Source organism: Lissotriton helveticus, chromosome 6 (assembly GCF_964261635.1).
Source record: "Lissotriton helveticus chromosome 6, aLisHel1.1, whole genome shotgun sequence".
Lineage (NCBI taxonomy): Eukaryota > Metazoa > Chordata > Amphibia > Caudata > Salamandridae > Lissotriton > Lissotriton helveticus.
In genome coordinates, this window is record NC_136067.1 from 36,610,296 (window position 1) to 36,627,408 (window position 17,113).

The 17,113-nt window shown below is 48.9% G+C and overlaps 1 protein-coding gene across 2 annotated transcripts in view; it reads right to left on the reverse strand.

The window, feature by feature from the left end:
* The window catches only part of DAAM2 (dishevelled associated activator of morphogenesis 2), a 648,121-nt gene that overhangs the window by 34,255 nt on the left and 596,753 nt on the right, over positions 1 to 17,113 (reverse strand). For both annotated transcript variants that reach the window (XM_078647328.1, XM_078647329.1), the window contains one exon: positions 8,255 to 8,425. In XM_078647328.1, the coding sequence (XP_078503454.1) occupies positions 8,255 to 8,425 (171 nt within the window). The remainder of the gene's footprint in view (positions 1 to 8,254; positions 8,426 to 17,113) is intronic.

Sequence of the window (17,113 nt, forward strand, 5' to 3'; positions counted from 1 at the left end):
TTTTCAAATCTAGAATAAAAATCACTAATATCTTCATCTTGTTTCTGTTTACAGGCTGAGATTGCATCCCAGTCTTCCTTTCTGGTTGTCAATAATCTGGGTAAAACTTGAATTAATAATTCTGGTAACTCTTTACATTTATCTCCAAGACCGGTACCTGGTACTCGTGCCTTGTCTTCAGCTTCTAGAACTGCCCAATCGATCTTTTTCTCTCCCACCTCCCATTCTTTTTCCTTTAGCTTTTCATACACCCCTGCGGGTAGCAGAACCTTTAACATTTTAATGATATCTGGGTAAGTATATTCTCCCATACGGAGCATGTCTTTTAATTCTCTATGGAACCCTGCTGGATCTTTGTCATGACAGGGGATTAATTTCTTCATCTCGAGAAGTTCCATCTTTGTAATCGGAGTGTATACAAACACTCGTTGCATTTCGCCACCCGTTCCTTTGACTGGGTGGACTTCTCGTAACGGATGCTGTCTGTCTATGTAAAACGGTTTACTTTCTGGGGGTGAGACATGAACAAAATGCGGGTTCAAGAACGTTCTATATTTGTGACGCTGTTCTAGAATGACACTAATTAAATCGGTACCTAGACCTCTCCATCTGTACTGGAGTAACTCGTTCAGGATATCATGTAACGGACCTGGATCAGAGTGTTGACCCTCATACAGAGTAATGAGGTGTTGGATCATATACATACCCACCAGTCGCTGCTCGGCTGGGGGCATTTTCAGAAACATTTGTGCCACTATTTCGTCTGGAAAAGTGGTAGAATCAGTAATCCATCGGACGGCTGATCGGGCTAGTTCCTGTTCATGCATGGTACTTAATTCACTGTAACCGATTCGTGATTTCAGAATGTGATCGGTAGCTTGGAACACTTGTTCTAGAGAACCTTGTTCTGGTACTGAATGATGGAAAATAGACTTGGGTTCTAGGCGTAAATGGCGATCTGGAAATCTAGATTTTCCTACATACGCTATTCTGGCGGGATTCTCGTCGTCTTCTTCTTCGGGATCAGAGATACTTTCTTTCTCGCTTACTTGTGCTGCTTTACGCTGTTCGTGTATCTTTATTATCTCTTTACGGATTTTCTTGTACATACTCTCCATAGCACCGACGGTCTTGTGCTTACCCTCAGCTATATTATCACTCCACCTTGTCAGGATTCTCATTTCGGCGGAATCTTTAGACGGGTAATCTTGTTCTCTTATTAGACAATTGATCAGAAACTTTAATATCATGAGCTGGATCTCGGCCTTCCTTTGAGACATAGTCTCGCTAATACTTTCTGGATCATCCCCTGTACGGATGAAACGATATATTCTGTCTAGATCTTCTTTCATATTCGGTAAAGTGACTAGATACTCGGCCACCTTTCTTACGCGGAATGAATATAAAACCATATTATCCTCGCCTGGGACTGGATCATAGCAACATTCGGCAAGGGATTTTCTTATTTCTGCAACAGACTGATACCTAGGCGTACGCTGTGATGCTTGTGCATGTAATTCGGCTAACGTTAAACGCTTGTGTGGCGGCGGGGTTTGAGGAGGACCTCCTCCTGCGGCCCCTAAACTAGAATCATCGACGGACATTCTTCGTGGCGGAGCGGGAAGTTGAAATGCTGGCTGGACCGGGGGTACCGTAGCAGGTACTCCGGTGTCTGGAATAGCGGGAAATGCCTGATTTACAGGGACTGGCGGAGCGCGAACAGGATTTGCATATTCTGGGACTGTGTCGTCCAAATAGGACGAAATAAAAATATCAGCTGCGGTCTGTTTGTGACGTAGCTTGGTCGGAACTAATGGTGGCGGGAAATTACTGGATGCCTCCGGGGTCGCTTTCGGCAAGCCCTCAGCAAGAAGAGGATACATACCCTTAATGAGGGCATGCCTCTGTCTGTCTAACTGTTCGGCTTTGACTTGTTCACCTATCTCGATTAATTCTCTTTCTTGGGCTCGTTCTTGGGATTCTCTACTTAACTCTGACTTTCTGACTTCCTTTTCGGTTCTTCTATGCGCTTCTTTACGCCATAACTCGATGGCATCTTTCTGTGACTGTCTGGCTTTCTTTTTCCATAATGCTTCTTCTACTCGCATGATACATTCGGCATCCCATGTACCCGATACGGGCCATCTATACTTTTCTTCTAACTGTTTGGTATAATCTACCCATAAATCTAGATACAATATGGCGCTTATGCCATGTTTCTGATACATAAAATGACCTGGACTGTCCCTCGGCGGAACAGGAACTGCTTCTTCTAATAAACCCTTTCTAGTTTTTAACTGACGTAACTTGGAAAATATAGGCATGACTGAACTGTAATCTGGACAAAATACAATACACAATAAACACGAAATCACGTCACACTCATACCACAACATTAAAATACATGAAGAACATTATAAATAACAGTTCGGACAGAATATTACCTGGAATACTGAGAGCAGAAATACAAGAATTTTCTCGAGAACGGAACAGACTAGAGTTACTGGATGCACTGCTGTAACAGTACGGAACATACCGGTCCCATAAAGGGACGCATCAAGACCCGTATCCACCTAGGTGAACACTTCGTTTGTGAGTCTGGGTACCACCAACCCACGGACCAGGAGTCAATTTAGATTGGTCCTGTCTAGATACTACCCCAGCAATGGTACTCACCGGGCAGCACGGAACGGAAGGCCTCGGGCTGGACTGGACTGATGACGACGAACTTCGGACTTCGGACTTCAGTTACGGGTGGGCCTCCGGATACCTCGGACCTTGGACTCTCGGCTTGGGCTCTGGTCGGGACTCGCCGCGTTCCTCCACCGTCTCGTTTGGATGCTGGACCGCCTCCTCCGTCTCCTCCGTGGGCCTGAGGGATACTTGAAGCAGAAATATCTGCACGTGGCCGGTATGGTTCCGTCACGGCTGCAGAGGGTCAGGGGGTCGGCGTGGCTTCACCGACGCGTGGGGAAAGGGCAAGTCCCTTTCGGGCGCCATTATGTGGTAAATAAATAAATAATACCCTATTTTTGACTAGGCATATATCATAACAGATAGCTCATTAAATAAGAGTCAAGATTCGAGGTAGTAGGAGTTTCTGCAGGTTTATTACAGCATAAGGACAGGATCAGGGCAACCTGCATAGGAACAGAATGGCAGGGCTAGAGTGGCCCGGCAGCTGCCGGGGCTGGGTCTGGGATGAGCGCGCTAACTTTTCATAACAAAACACGAGCATATATACATAGCGCAAACACATAGCATTACATTGCAGTAGGCGTAGCAGTGGGTGGAGCAGAAGGCGTGACGCGTAGCAGTCGCGAAAGATAACAGTAAAAGTAGGTGTAACTGGGCGTATACATAGACATGTGGTGCAGACGTAACAGAATATGTCATGAATGGGGCGGAAACATAGGAGGGGGCTACCTAAGGAGCCGGGACCTCTAACCTGATGGTGCGCGCAAACTGGCAATGACGTATTACTAGGAGAAGCTGGGGGCTATGAACTCTGTGCTAGGAGCAGAGACTAAAGTCTGGAGGGTCGGAGCGACATGTACCTAAACCCAATCTAGTATCTGATGTTTAGGGAACATGTTGATCTAAACTAGAAGTCATGAGGGGAAAAGCTAACTTGACTCTTAGACTGGACCATGCATTATTCTACATGTAGTGCGTGATGAAGAATATTAAATGACCAGTAAATACAGTATTTCTCTAACATGGAGACGTGAAGGCTAGACAATGACGGAAACTATTGATGTAGTTCAGTAGCTTAGGAATGCAGAGAAGGAGGACTAAACTGATAGCTGGGATCATAACATACTCTTGGCAGACTCAGAGGCAGAGCCAAGCTGCACCGGGCACTGTGAGGCAGGAAGCAAGTGAAAGGTCGAGGATACAGGTGGGGGCTGTATCGCTCCTTAGCGAGGACTTCAGGAGACAGGAGCTGAATCTAGTGTCCGGGCCCTGTTGAGGCCTGGAAATGGGGACTTTATAATAGAATAACGTGCACACTGAGAAACGTGGCAACATTACTTTACATAGGCCTGATATTCGTAGTATTCACGAGGACTGGGAAATGACATACTAGAGGTGGACACAACTGTAATTGCGTCTTGAATTAGACATGGGGAATAACATATGCATATTGGTCATGCACACATAACATATGATGGATGAGGCGTGGTGACACAGAACATGGCAAAATTTACTTTTCCACAAGAGTAAGAAGGAGTTTTGGAGGGAAGGAGTCAGAGGTAAGAGTTTAGAAAGGTTTGTTTTGGGGGATCGGTATAGTAAAAAGAGGAGTCAGATGATGCAAGGAGGGGTAGAGCAGGAAAGAGTCTAGAAAGGGTTATTTTGGCGATTATAGTTGTGCTATGGGGTTTGGGATAAATGAGAGAGTGGATGTAGAGGATGTATGGATAGATGTATAGGATGAGAGATAGGTAGTGCATTGGAAGGAGTAGTAGAAAGAAGTTTGAGGTGAGTCAGAAGGTTGGGCTAGAAGATATATTGAGCGAAGTATAGGCTGCGAAACAGGGTAGTGCATTGGAAATGCTAAATTGGAAGAAAGTGATAAATATATAGATCCATAAGTACATTGAAAGTATGTGTGTTGCAAGGGTTACAAAGTGTGGTGGTGTGCAGTGTGTGTGTTGTGCGTTAGTGTTATTATGGCAAATCCCCTCAAGGAGCCCATCCGGCTGGGTAAGTCAGTGGCATAACAATAGCCCCCGCAGTCCGGGGCACTGGAGTTTGAGGGGGCCCCTTGTGGTACTAAGCACGGGCGGTGGCCCTTGGCCTGAAAGCTCCTGACTGGGTTTGAAAGTGGGGGTGAGGAGGTCCATCTAATTTGGAAGGGGGGGCTCAAGTTTGGTTAAGCCCCAGCTGTGAGTGTGAGGGAAGCTTGTCCTGCTGTCTCTGTGCTGAACCCAGGTCTTTAAATGGAACAAGAGAATCACACTGATTGGGGGTCGGACTGGAAGGGGCGTGTCTGGGGGCGTGGTTTCGAGGGAGGCATGTACAAAAAAAGCATTTTCTTCTTCAATGTAAAGTGCCCTGTTGCCCCAAGTTCAGCTCATAAGTGAAGGGTGGAATTGGTATTTTTTGCAGTTTTATATAGCATGAACTTGGCCCAAAGACATTCGAGCATTTTACATGAGAAGCCTGGGGCATATTACCAATGATTAGCGATATTTATCGCTAACGAGCTAACGATGCTTAGTAATGAATTTTTTAACGCTAAGCATCGCCGGAAATTATTGCAGAGATAACTTGCTATTAGCAAGGTTTATCTCAGAAGTGATAAAAATCATGGCGCTAACTGCCAAATGAGAGATTATCGCTGGTAAACCAACGATAATCTCTCGAAGTTTGGCGTTAGCTTGATGATAGGGGCTCACAAACTTAGCCATGATATCCACCTTCCATAGGATATCATGGCTAAGTCAGGAAAATACCAGGTGTAAAAAAAGCAGCGGTAACCGCGGTTAGCGCTGCTTTATTTATCACTTACAGGGTTAGCGAAATCCTTGATAATAGGAGAAATGTCGCTTAACAACATTTCTCCTATTATTTTTCTCTGGAACGCCCCCTTTGCATCTCATTAGAGATGCAAGGGGAAGCGTAGAGAAAAAGGGTGCTATCATGCAAATTTAGCGTGTTAGCACCCTGTTGCTGATAGGGAGATAATTTTATCTCCGCTTTCTTGGCTTTCAAAGCCAAAAAAGCGGAGATAAATCCCCTGGTAATATGCCCCCAGATGTTTTACGTGAAAGCATACTTTTTTTTGTTTTTATAGCACGGGAGATTCAAGTAATTTGCCCAAAATTACACTTTAATGCCCTCCTGCCAAGTTCGCACTATATATAACCGCTAAAATGTACCAGTTGTGCCCTACACACAGGAGCCGACCTGAACCTGACCGAAGGGCATTAGCTGCTCACAGGCAATGGCGAGTGTATTTAAAAAAAAAAAATGCTAATTTATATAGCGCAAACTCGCAATGGCGAGTGTATTTTTTTATTTATTTTTGCAGATTTATTTAGCACAAACTCGACCCAAAGGTATGGGGGTGCTTTACATGAGCACCAGTTACATTACACCAGGACACATTACTTATTTTTATATTTTTTGTTAGGCACGGGGAGATTACGTGATTTGCTCAGAATCACAGGACGTGGAATCGACCCCGTGGCTCGAACCATGGTTTCCCAGCTCCAAAGTCGGCAGCTCTGGCCGTGAGACCACATCCTCCTTACACTGCAACTGACAGCATGACAGGCCGGAGCTCTAGCCGTCAGCTCACATCGCCTTACTCCTGTCGCGCTGTCAGTTAGAAGCGTAAGGTTGCAGGAGCAGCTGCGCTGCGCGTTACCTCTGGTTATACTATGTCAACTTATGGATCCTTCTATATGTACTATGTCTTGTAAAGCGCTCCGATACACTCGGGTCTTGCCAGTACTATATAAAACTCTCAAATAAATAAATAAATAACCGAGGGATGGAAAACACTCGCCATTGACTGTCGGAGCGCCTCACAGACGCGCGCTCTGTAAGCGTCCTACTCAGCAGCACCTGCGCTGCACGTGCCCATGCCCCCGAGCCCGACCCCACGACGCCACCGGGAGTACCGGTACTCTCTCAACACAAGGAGAAGTCCGCGTACTCAATGGGAGGACACAGAGAAGTGTCGGGACTCAGTACCGCTACCGCTCTGTGCTCTGGACACTTTTGTGGCTCCGCCCAGACAGATGTTCTATTCCCCATGCTGGGCCCCTGGATGGGACTTGGGCAGGTCCCAAACTCCCCCCCTCCCCCCCATTGCACTGGCAGGTGTCAATGAACCCCGTTTAACCCGTTCCGTGCTCATGACGAGCTCGTCATGAAGCACGATCACGCTGTGCTCATGATGAGCTGAGCTCGTCATGACCGTTGCGCCGCACCCACGCGGGGATAATTCCCCTGCTGTGCTGGGCGTTCCATTGGAAGGGGCGTGGTCGTGACGAGCTGTGCTCATCATGAGCACCACGGCGCTGCGCGCGCCCACCCTCCCCCCAGCACGGCAGGGGAATTAGCTCCCGCGGGGGAGGGGTTAATGCTGCACGTACACATTTCTACATACAGAGTGATTGTCAGGTTACGTACAGTGTTCTCTGCTAGGCCAATGAAGCTCTTTGCATTTACATAAGGAGACTGATAGACTCTGCGTATAGATCAGGGGTGGAACCGGTAACAAGGATGGTAAGCCAATCAATGCATCGATAAATAGTAAAGTGAGTAATGGGCTACGTCCAGCTTCTACGACGTGTGGATTTGAAGGATGTACGCGTGGACTAGTTTACAATGCGGGGAGTCCATCGCGATGCTATTACATTGCGGTTTTCACAACGAAAGTCGTTACAACGACTTGCGCTGGAGGGCGCTCTAGGACAAGGAATAGTAAAATTTACTATCCAACACCTTCCCTACTGTACGTAGACTGGAGTTGGAATAGTAAATTATACTACTCCTAAGTCCAGCGCCCTCCAACGCAAGTCGTTGTAACGACTTGCGTTGTAAAAACTGCAATGTAATGTACCGCGATGTAAATGTATGTGTTGTAACGTCATACATCCCTCTCTTACTCTTTCTAAAGGCCTTGAAGCTCACACTCTTGTTACTTTGTAATAATGTGTAAGTGTAGTTTGATGGTCATCCTGCAGAGTTGTGTCTTTTCCAGCCTACGTGTTACTTTGTGTTGTTAATTAACAGTTTTTGTAAATAGAAGACATACATAGTGGTCAACACGCCCTCTTCAATGAGATGCTACTAAATCGTGTACCTCATGGTGCACAGTGGTGCATTAGGGCACAGCGTTCTATGATGGCCTCAAACAGTGGACTCCGCGCATGTCAAGCCCCTCCCCCTCACTTCCTCTTCCGCTCACCATAGCCTCCATACGAGCCCGCCGCTCCTCCCCCTAACTTCCTCCCGCTCTCACCATGGCCTCCATGCGAGCCCGCCGCTCCTCCCCCTCACTTCCTCCCGCTCTCACCATGGCCTCCATGCGAGCCCGCCGCTCCTCCCCCTCACTTCCTCCCGCTCTCACCATAGCCTCCATGCGAGCCCGCCGCTCCTCCCCCTAACTTCCTCCCACTCTCACCAAAGCCTCCATGCGAGCCCGCCGCTCCTCCCCCTCACTTCCTCCCGCTCTCACCATAGCCTTCATGCGAGCCCGCCGCTCCTTCCCCTCACTTCCTCCCACTCTCACCATGGCCTCCATGCGTGCCCGCCGCTCCTCCTCCTCCTTGCGCTTCCGCATGGCTTCCAGGTCCAGCTTGGCCTCTGCGAAGGACTGCAGGAAGGTGTCGAAGATGCCAAAGAACTCATCGGGCTGCATCTTACCCTCACCCTCTCCGAAGAGCCGCAGCGCCTTGGAGAACTACGCAAGAAACAAACCAGAGAAGAAGGAAGCCATGGTTACTGGTAGGGTTCACCAAAGAAGAACAAGCCAACATCAGAAAAGACTGCAGAGAAAAGTAAACAAGGACCACAAAGAGGAGCGTTGGCTTTCATGAGGTTAGCCATGATCGGTCATTCGATTGCGAGTGCCACGAAGCCTGGTTGTGTTTCTGCAGATGAATGCTAGCTCTCAACGGGTTGTGTCTCTGCAGATGGATGCTAGCTCTCAACGGATTGTGTCTCTGCAGATGGATGCTAGCTCTCAACGGGTTGTGTCTCTGCAGATGGATGCTAGCTCTCAACGGGTTGTGTCTCTGCAGATGGATGCTAGCTCTCAAAGGGTTGTGTCTCTGCAGATGGATGCTAGCTCTCAACGGGTTGTGTCTCTGCAGATGGATGCTAGCTCTCAACGGGTTGTGTTCTAGCTCTCAACGGGTTGTGTCTCTGCAGATGAATGCTAGCTCTCAACGGGTTGTGTCTCTGCAGATGGATGCTAGCTCTCAACGGGTTGTGTCTCTGCAGATGGATGCTAGCTCTCAACGGGTTGTGTCTCTGCAGATGGATGCTAGCTCTCAACGGGTTGTGTCTCTGCAGATGGATGCTAGCTCTCAATGGGTTGTGTCTCTGCAGATGGATGCTAGCTCTCAACGGGTTGTGTCTCTGCAGATGGATGCTAGCTCTCAACGGGTCGTGTCCCTGCAGATGGATGCTAGCTCTCAACGGGTTGTGTCTCTGCAGATGGATGCTAGCTCTCAAAGGGTTGCGTCCTCTGCAGATGAATGCTAGCTCTCAAAGGTTGTGTCTCTGCAGATGGATGCTAGCTCTCAACGGGTTGTGTCTCTGCAGATAAATGCTAGCTCTCAAAGGGTTGCGTCCTCTGCAGATGAATGCTAGCTCTCAAAGGTTGTGTCTCTGCAGATGGATGCTAGCTCTCAACGGGTTGTGTCTCTGCAGATGAATGCTAGCTCTCAACGGGTTGTGTCTCTGCAGATGAATGCTAGCTCTCAACGGGTTGTGTCTCTGCAGATGGATGCTAGCTCTCAACGGGTTGTGTCTCTGCAGATAAATGCTAGCTCTCAAAGGGTTGTGTCTCTGCAGATGTATGCTAGCTCTCAAAGGGTTGCGTCCTCTGCAGATGAATGCTAGCTCTCAAAGGGTTGCGTCCTCTGCAGATGAATGCTAGCTCTCAAAGGTTGTGTCTCTGCAGATGGATGCTAGCTCTCAAAGGGTTGTGTCTCTGCAGATAAATGCTAGCTCTCAAAGGGTTGCGTCCTCTGCAGATGAATGCTAGCTCTCAAAGGTTGTGTCTCTGCAGATGGATGCTAGCTCTCAAAGGTTGTGTCTCTGCAGATGGATGCTAGCTCTCAACGGGTTGTGTCTCTGCAGATGAATGCTAGCTCTCAACGGGTTGTGTCTCTGCAGATGGATGCTAGCTCTCAACAGGTTGCGTCCTCTGCAGATGAATGCTAGCTCTCAACGGATTGTGTCTCTGCAGATGAATGCTAGCTCTCAACGGGTTGCGTCCTCTGCAGATGAATGCTAGCTCTCAACGGGTTGTGTTCTAGCTCTCAACGGGTTGTGTCTCTGCAGATGAATGCTAGCTCTCAACGGGTTGTGTCTCTGCAGATGAATGCTAGCTCTCAACGGGTTGTGTTCTAGCTCTCAACGGGTTGTGTCTCTGCAGATGAATGCTAGCTCTCAACGGGTTGTGTCTCTGCAGATGTATGCTAGCTCTCAACGGTTGTGGCTCTGCAGATAAATGCTAGCTCTCAACTGGTTGTGTCTGCAGATGGATGCTAGCTCTCAAAGGGTTGTGACTCTGCAGATGAATGCTAGCTCTCAACGGGTTGTGTCTGTGCAGATGAATGCTCGTTCTCAACAGGTTGTGTCTCTGCAGATGAATGCTAGCTCTCAATGGGTTGTGTCTCTGCAGATGAATGCTAGCTCTGAACGGGTTGTGTCTCTGCAGATGGATGCTAGCTCTCAAAGGGTTGTGTCTCTGTAGATAGATGCTAGCTCTCAACGGGTTGTGTCTCTGTAGATGCATGCTAGCTCTCAAAGGGTTGTGTCTCTGCAGATGAATGCTAGCTCTCAACGGCGGGTTGTGTCTCTGCAGATGGATGCTAGTTCTCAACGGGTTGTGTCTCTGCAGATGGATGCTTGCTCTCAACGGGTTGTGTCTCTGCAGATGAATGCTAGCTCTCAACGGGTTGTGTCTCTGCAGATGAATGCTAGCTCTCAACGGGTTGTGTCTGTGCAGATGAATGCTAGCTCTCAACGGGTTGTGTCTCTGCAGATGAATGCTAGCTCTCAAAGGGTTGTGTCTCTGCAGATGGATGCTAGCTCTCAACGGGTTGTGTCTCTGCAGATGGATGCTAACTCTCAACGGGTTGTGTCTCTGCAGATGGATGCTAACTCTCAACGGGTTGTGTCTCTGCAGATGGATGCTAGCTCTCAACGGGTTGTGTTCTAGCTCTCAAAGGGTTGTGGCTCTGCAGATGGATGCTGGCTCTCAACGTGTTGTGTCTCTGCAGATGGATGCTAGCTCTCAAAGGGTTGTGTCTCTGCAGATGAATGCTAGCTCTCAACGGGTTGTGTCTCTGCAGATGGATGCTAGCTCTCAACGGGTTGTGTCTCTGCAGATGGATGCTAGCTCTCAACGGGTTGTGTCTCTGCAGATGGATGCTTGCTCTCAAAGGGTTGTGTCTCTGCAGATGGATGCTAGCTCTCAACGGGTTGTCTCTGCAGATGGATGCTAGCTCTCAACGGGTTGTGTCTCTGCAGATGAATGCTAGCTCTCAACGGGTTGTGTCTCTGCAGATGGATGCTAGCTCTCAACGGGTTGTGTCTCTGCAGATGAATGCTAGCTCTCAACGGGTTGTGTCTCTGCAGATAGATGCTAGCTCTCAAAAGGTTGTGTCTCTGCAGATAAATGCTAGCTCTCAACGGGTTGTGTCTCTACAGAAGAATGCTAGCTCTCAAAGGGTTGTGTCTCTGCAGATGGATGCTAGCTCTCAACGGGTTGTGTCTCTGCAGATGGATACTTGCTCTCAAAGGGTTGTGTCTCTGCAGATGGATGCTAGCTCTCAACGGGTTGTGTCTACAGATGGATGCTAGCTCTCAAAGGGTTGTGTCTCCGCAGATGAATGCTAGCTCTCAACGGCTTGTGTCTCTGCAGATGAATGCTAGCTCTCAACGGGTTGTGTCTCTGCAAAAGAATGCTTGCTACGGGTTGTGTCTCTGCAGATGAATGCTTGCTCTCAACGGGTTGTGTCTCTGCAGATGAATACTAGCTCTCAACGGGTTGTGTCTCTGCAGATGAATGCTAGCTCTCAACGGGTTGTGTCTCTGCAGATGGATGCTAGCTCTCAACGGGTTGTGTCTCTGCAGATGAATGCTAGCTCTCAACGGGTTGTGTCTCTGCAGATGAATGCTAGCTCTCAAAGAGTCGTGTCTCTGCAGATGGATGCTAGCTCTCAACGGGTTGTGTCTCTGCAGATGAATGCTAGCTCTCAACGGGTTGTGTCTCTGCAGATGGATGCTAGCTCTCAAAGGGTTGTGTCTCTGTAGATAGATGCTAGCTCTCAACGGGTTGTGTCTCTGTAGATGCATGCTAGCTCTCAATGGGTTGTGTCTCTGCAGATGAATGCTAGCTCTCAACGGGTTGTGTCTCTGCAGATGAATGCTAGCTCTCAATGGGTTGTGTCTCTGCAGTTGGACGCTAGCTCTCAACGGGTTGTGTCTCTGCAGATGGATGCTAGCTCTCAACGGGTTGTGTCTCTGCAGATGAATGCTAGCTCTCAACGGGTTGTGTCTCTGCAGATGGATGCTAGCTCTCAACGGGTTGTGTCTCTGCAGATGAATGCTAGCTCTCAACGGGTTGTGTCTCTGCAGATGAATGCTAGCTCTCAAAGAGTTGTGTCTCTGCAGATGGATGCTAGCTCTCAACGGGTTGTGTCTCTGCAGATGAATGCTAGCTCTCAACGGGTTGTGTCTCTGCAGATGGATGCTAGCTCTCAAAGGGTTGTGTCTCTGTAGATAGATGCTAGCTCTCAACGGGTTGTGTCTCTGTAGATGCATGCTAGCTCTCAATGGGTTGTGTCTCTGCAGATGAATGCTAGCTCTCAACGGGTTGTGTCTCTGCAGATGAATGCTAGCTCTCAATGGGTTGTATCTCTGCAGATGTATGCTAGCTCTCAACGGGTTGTGTCTCTGTAGATGGATGCTAGCTCTCAACGGGTTGTGTCTCTGCAGATAAATGCTAGCTCTCAATGGGTTGTGTCTCTGCAGATGGATGCTAGCTCTCAACGGGTTGTGTCTATGCAGATGAATGCTAGCTCTCAACGGGTTGTGTCTCTGCAGATGAATGCTAGCTCTCAATGGGTTGTGTCTCTGCAGATGAATGCTTGCTCTCAACAGGTTGTGTCTCTGCAGATGAATGCTAGCTCTCAACGGGTTGTGTCTCTGCAGATCAATGCTAGCTCTCAACGGGTTGTGTCCTCTGCAGTTGGATGCTAGCTCTCAACGGGTTGTGTCTCTGTAGATGCATGCTAGCTCTCAACGGGTTGTGTCTATGCAGATGAATGCTAGCTCTCAACGGGTTGTGTCTCTGCAGATGAATGCTAGCTCTCAATGGGTTGTGTCTCTGCAGATGAATGCTTGCTCTCAACAGGTTGTGTCTCTGCAGATGAATGCTAGCTCTCAACGGGTTGTGTCTCTGCAGATCAATGCTAGCTCTCAACGGGTTGTGTCTCTGCAGATGGATGCTAGCTCTCAACGGGTTGTGTCTCTGCAGATGAATGCTAGCTCTCAACGGGTTGTGTCTCTGCAGATGAATGCTAGCTCTCAACGGGTTGTGTCTCTGCAGATAAATGCTAGCTCTCAATGGGTTGTGTCTCTGCAGATGAATGCTAGCTCTCAACGGGTTGTGTCTCTGTAGATGGATGCTAGCTCTCAACGGGTTGTGTTGGGTTGTGTCTCTGCAGATAAATGCTAGCTCTCAATGGGTTGTGTCTCTGCAGATGGATGCTAGCTCTCAACGGGTTGTGTTGGGTTGTGTCTCTGCAGATGAATGCTAGCTCTCAAAGGGTTGTGTCTCTGCAGATGGATGCTAGCTCTCAACGGGTTGTGTCTCTGCAGATGGATGCTAGCTCTCAACGGGTCGTGTCTTTGCAGATGAATGCTAGCTCTCAACGGGTTGTGTCTCTGCAGATGGATGCTAGCTCTCAACGGGTTGTGTCTCTGCAGATGGATGCTAGCTCTCAACGGGTTGTGTCTCTGCAGATGGATGCCAGCTCTCAACGGGTTGTGTCTCTGCAGATGAATGCTAGCTCTCAACGGGTTGTGTCTCTGCAGATGGATGCTAGCTCTCAACGGGTTGTGTCTCTGCAGATGGATGCTAGCTCTCAACGGGTTGTGTCTCTGCAGATGGATGCTAGCTCTCAACAGGTTGAGTCTCTGCAGATGAATGCTACCTCTGAACGGGTTGTGTCCTTGCAGATGGATGCTAGCTCTCAATGGGTTGTGTCCCTGAAGATGGATGCTAGCTCTCAACGGGTTGTGTCTCTGCAGATGAATGCTAGCTCTCAACGGGTTGTGTCTCTGCAGATGGATGCTAGCTCTCAACGTGTTGTGTCTCTGCAGATGGATGCTTGCTCTCAACGGGTTGTGTCTCTGCAGATGGATGCTAGCTCTCAAAGTGTTGTGTCTCTGCAGATGAATGCTAGCCCTCAACGGGTTGTGTCTCTGGATACTAGCTCCCAACGGGTTGTGTCTCTGCAGATGGATGCTAGCTCTCAACGGGTTGTGTCTCTGGATACTAGCTCCCAACGGGTTGTGTCTCTCCAGATGGATGCTAGCTCTCAACGGGTTGTGTCTCTGGATATTAGCTCCCAACGGGTTGTGTCTCTGCAGATGGATGCTAGCTCTCAACGGGTTGTGTCTCTGCAGATGAATGCTAGCTCTCAACGGGTTGTGTCTCTGCAGATGGATGCTAGCTCTCACCGGGTTGTGTTTCTGCAGATGAATGCTAGCTCTCAACGGGTTGTGTCTCTGCAGATGAATGCTAGCTCTCAAAGGGTTGTGTCTCTGCTGATGAATGCTAGCTCTCAACGGGTTGTGTCTCTGCAGATGGATGCTAGCTCTCAAAGGGTTGTGTCTCTGAAGATGAATGATAGCTCTCAAAGGGTCGGGTCTCCGCAGATGGATGCTAGCTCTCAACGGGTTGTGTCTCTGCAGATGGATGCTAGCTCTCAACGGGTTGTGTCTCTGCAGATGAATGCTAGCTCTCAAAGGGTTGTGTCGCTGCAGATGAATGCTAGCTCTCAAAGGGTTGTGTCTCTGCAGATGAATGCTAGCTCTCAACGGGTTGTGTCTTTGCAGATGAATGCTAGCTCTCAACGGGTTGTGTCTCTGCAGATGGATGCTTGCTCTCAATGGGTTGTGTCTCTGCAGATGAATGCTAGCTCTCAACGGGTTGTGTCTTTGCAGATGAATGCTAGCTCTCAACGGGTTGTGTCTCTGCAGATGAATGCTAGCTCTCAACGGGTTGTGTCTCTGCAGATGGATGCTAGCTCTCAACGGGTTGTGTCTCTGCAGATGAATGCTAGCTCTCAACGGGTTGTGTCTCTGCAGATGAATGCTAGCTCTCAACGGGTTGTGTCTTTGCAGATGAATGCTAGCTCTCAACGGGTTGTGTCTCTGCAGATGAATGCTAGCTCTCAACGGGTTGTGTCTCTGCAGATGGATGCTAGCTCTCAACGGGTTGTGTCTCTGCAGATGGATGCTAGCTCTCAACGGGTTGTGTCTCTGCAGATGGATGCTAGCTCTCAACGGGTTGTGTCTCTGCAGATGGATGCTTGCTCTCAACGGGTTGTGTCTCTGCAGATGGATGCTAGCTCTCAACGGGTTGTGTCTCTGCAGATGGATGCTAGCTCTCAACGGGTTGTGTCTCTGCAGATGGATGCTAGCCCTCAACGGGTTGTGTCTCTGGCAGAACCAGTCCTGCTAGGGTCTGGTGCACTCGAATCCCAGCACCTGCTCTGCCCACTGTCCCTGGCAGTGACTCTGTCTCTCACCCCTGTCCCAGCTCCCTGCTGACTATCATCTTTAAACACTCGACAGATGATGGCTGGAATGCTTGTCCAACTATTGGCAATCGCACGGGGCAGCATTCCAATCCATCGTTTTTGGCCCGCTATCATCTTTATGCAGGTGAAACACAAACATTGCATTTATTTGCCGCTCTTGCGCCCAAAATACAAACGAAAATCTTGGGCAATGTTAAGCTCCAGGGCACAGGAGTCACCTAGGCCGCCTCGTGTCGAAATAGTACACGGAGAGGATGGGATATACCCGCAGTGCAAGGAAGGGGTACACCAATAGTGAGAGGGATACACAATTAGTACACGGAGAGGATGGGATATACCCGCAGTGCAAGGAAGGGGTACACCAATAGTGAGAGGGATACACAATTAGTACACGGAGAGGATGGGATATACCCGCTGCGCAAGGAAGGGGTACACCAATAGTGAGAGGGATACACAATTAGTACCCGGAGAGGATGGGATATACCCGCAGTGCAAGGAAGGGGTACACCAATAGTGAGAGGGATACACAATTAGTACCCGGAGAGGATGGGATATACCCACTGCGCAAGGAAGGGGTACACCAATAGTGAGAGGGATACACAATTAGTACCCGGAGAGGATGGGATATACCCGCAGTGCAAGGAAGGGGTACACCAATAGTGAGAGGGATACACAATTAGTACACGGAGAGGATGGGATATACCCGCAGTGCAAGGAAGGGGTACACCAATAGTGAGAGGGATACACAATTAGTACCCGGAGAGGATGGGATATACCCGCTGCGCAAGGAAGGGGTACACCAATAGTGAGAGGGATACACAATTAGTACCCGGAGAGGATGGGATATACCCGCAGCGCAAGGAAGGGGTACACCAATAGTGAGAGGGATACACAATTAGTACCCGGAGAGGATGGGATATACCCACTGCGCAAGGAAGGGGTACACCAATAGTGAGAGGGATACACAATTAGTACCCGGAGAGGATGGGATATACCCACTGCGCAAGGAAGGGGTACACCAATAGTGAGAGGGATACACAATTAGTACCCGGAGAGGATGGGATATACCCGCAGTGCAAGGAAGGGGTACACCAATAATGAGAGGGATACACAATTAGTACCCGGAGAGGATGGGATATACCCGCAGTGCAAGGAAGGGGTACACCAATAATGAGAGGGATACACAATTAGTACCCGGAGAGGATGGGATATACCCGCTGCGCAAGGAAGGGGTACACCAATAGTGAGAGGGATACACAATTAGTACCCGGGGAGGATGGGATATACCCGCAGTGCAAGGAAGGGGTACACCAATAGTGAGAGGGATACACAATTAGTACCCGGAGAGGATGGGATATACCCGCAGTGCAAGGAAGGGGTACACCAATAGTGAGAGGGATACACAATTAGTACACGGAGAGGATGGGATATACCCGCAGTGCAAGGAAGGGGTACACCAATAGTGAGAGGGATACACAATTAGTACCCGGAGAGGATGGGATATACCCGCAGTGCAAGGAAGGGGTACACCAATAGTGAGAGGGATACACAATTAGTACCCGGAGAGGATGGGATATACC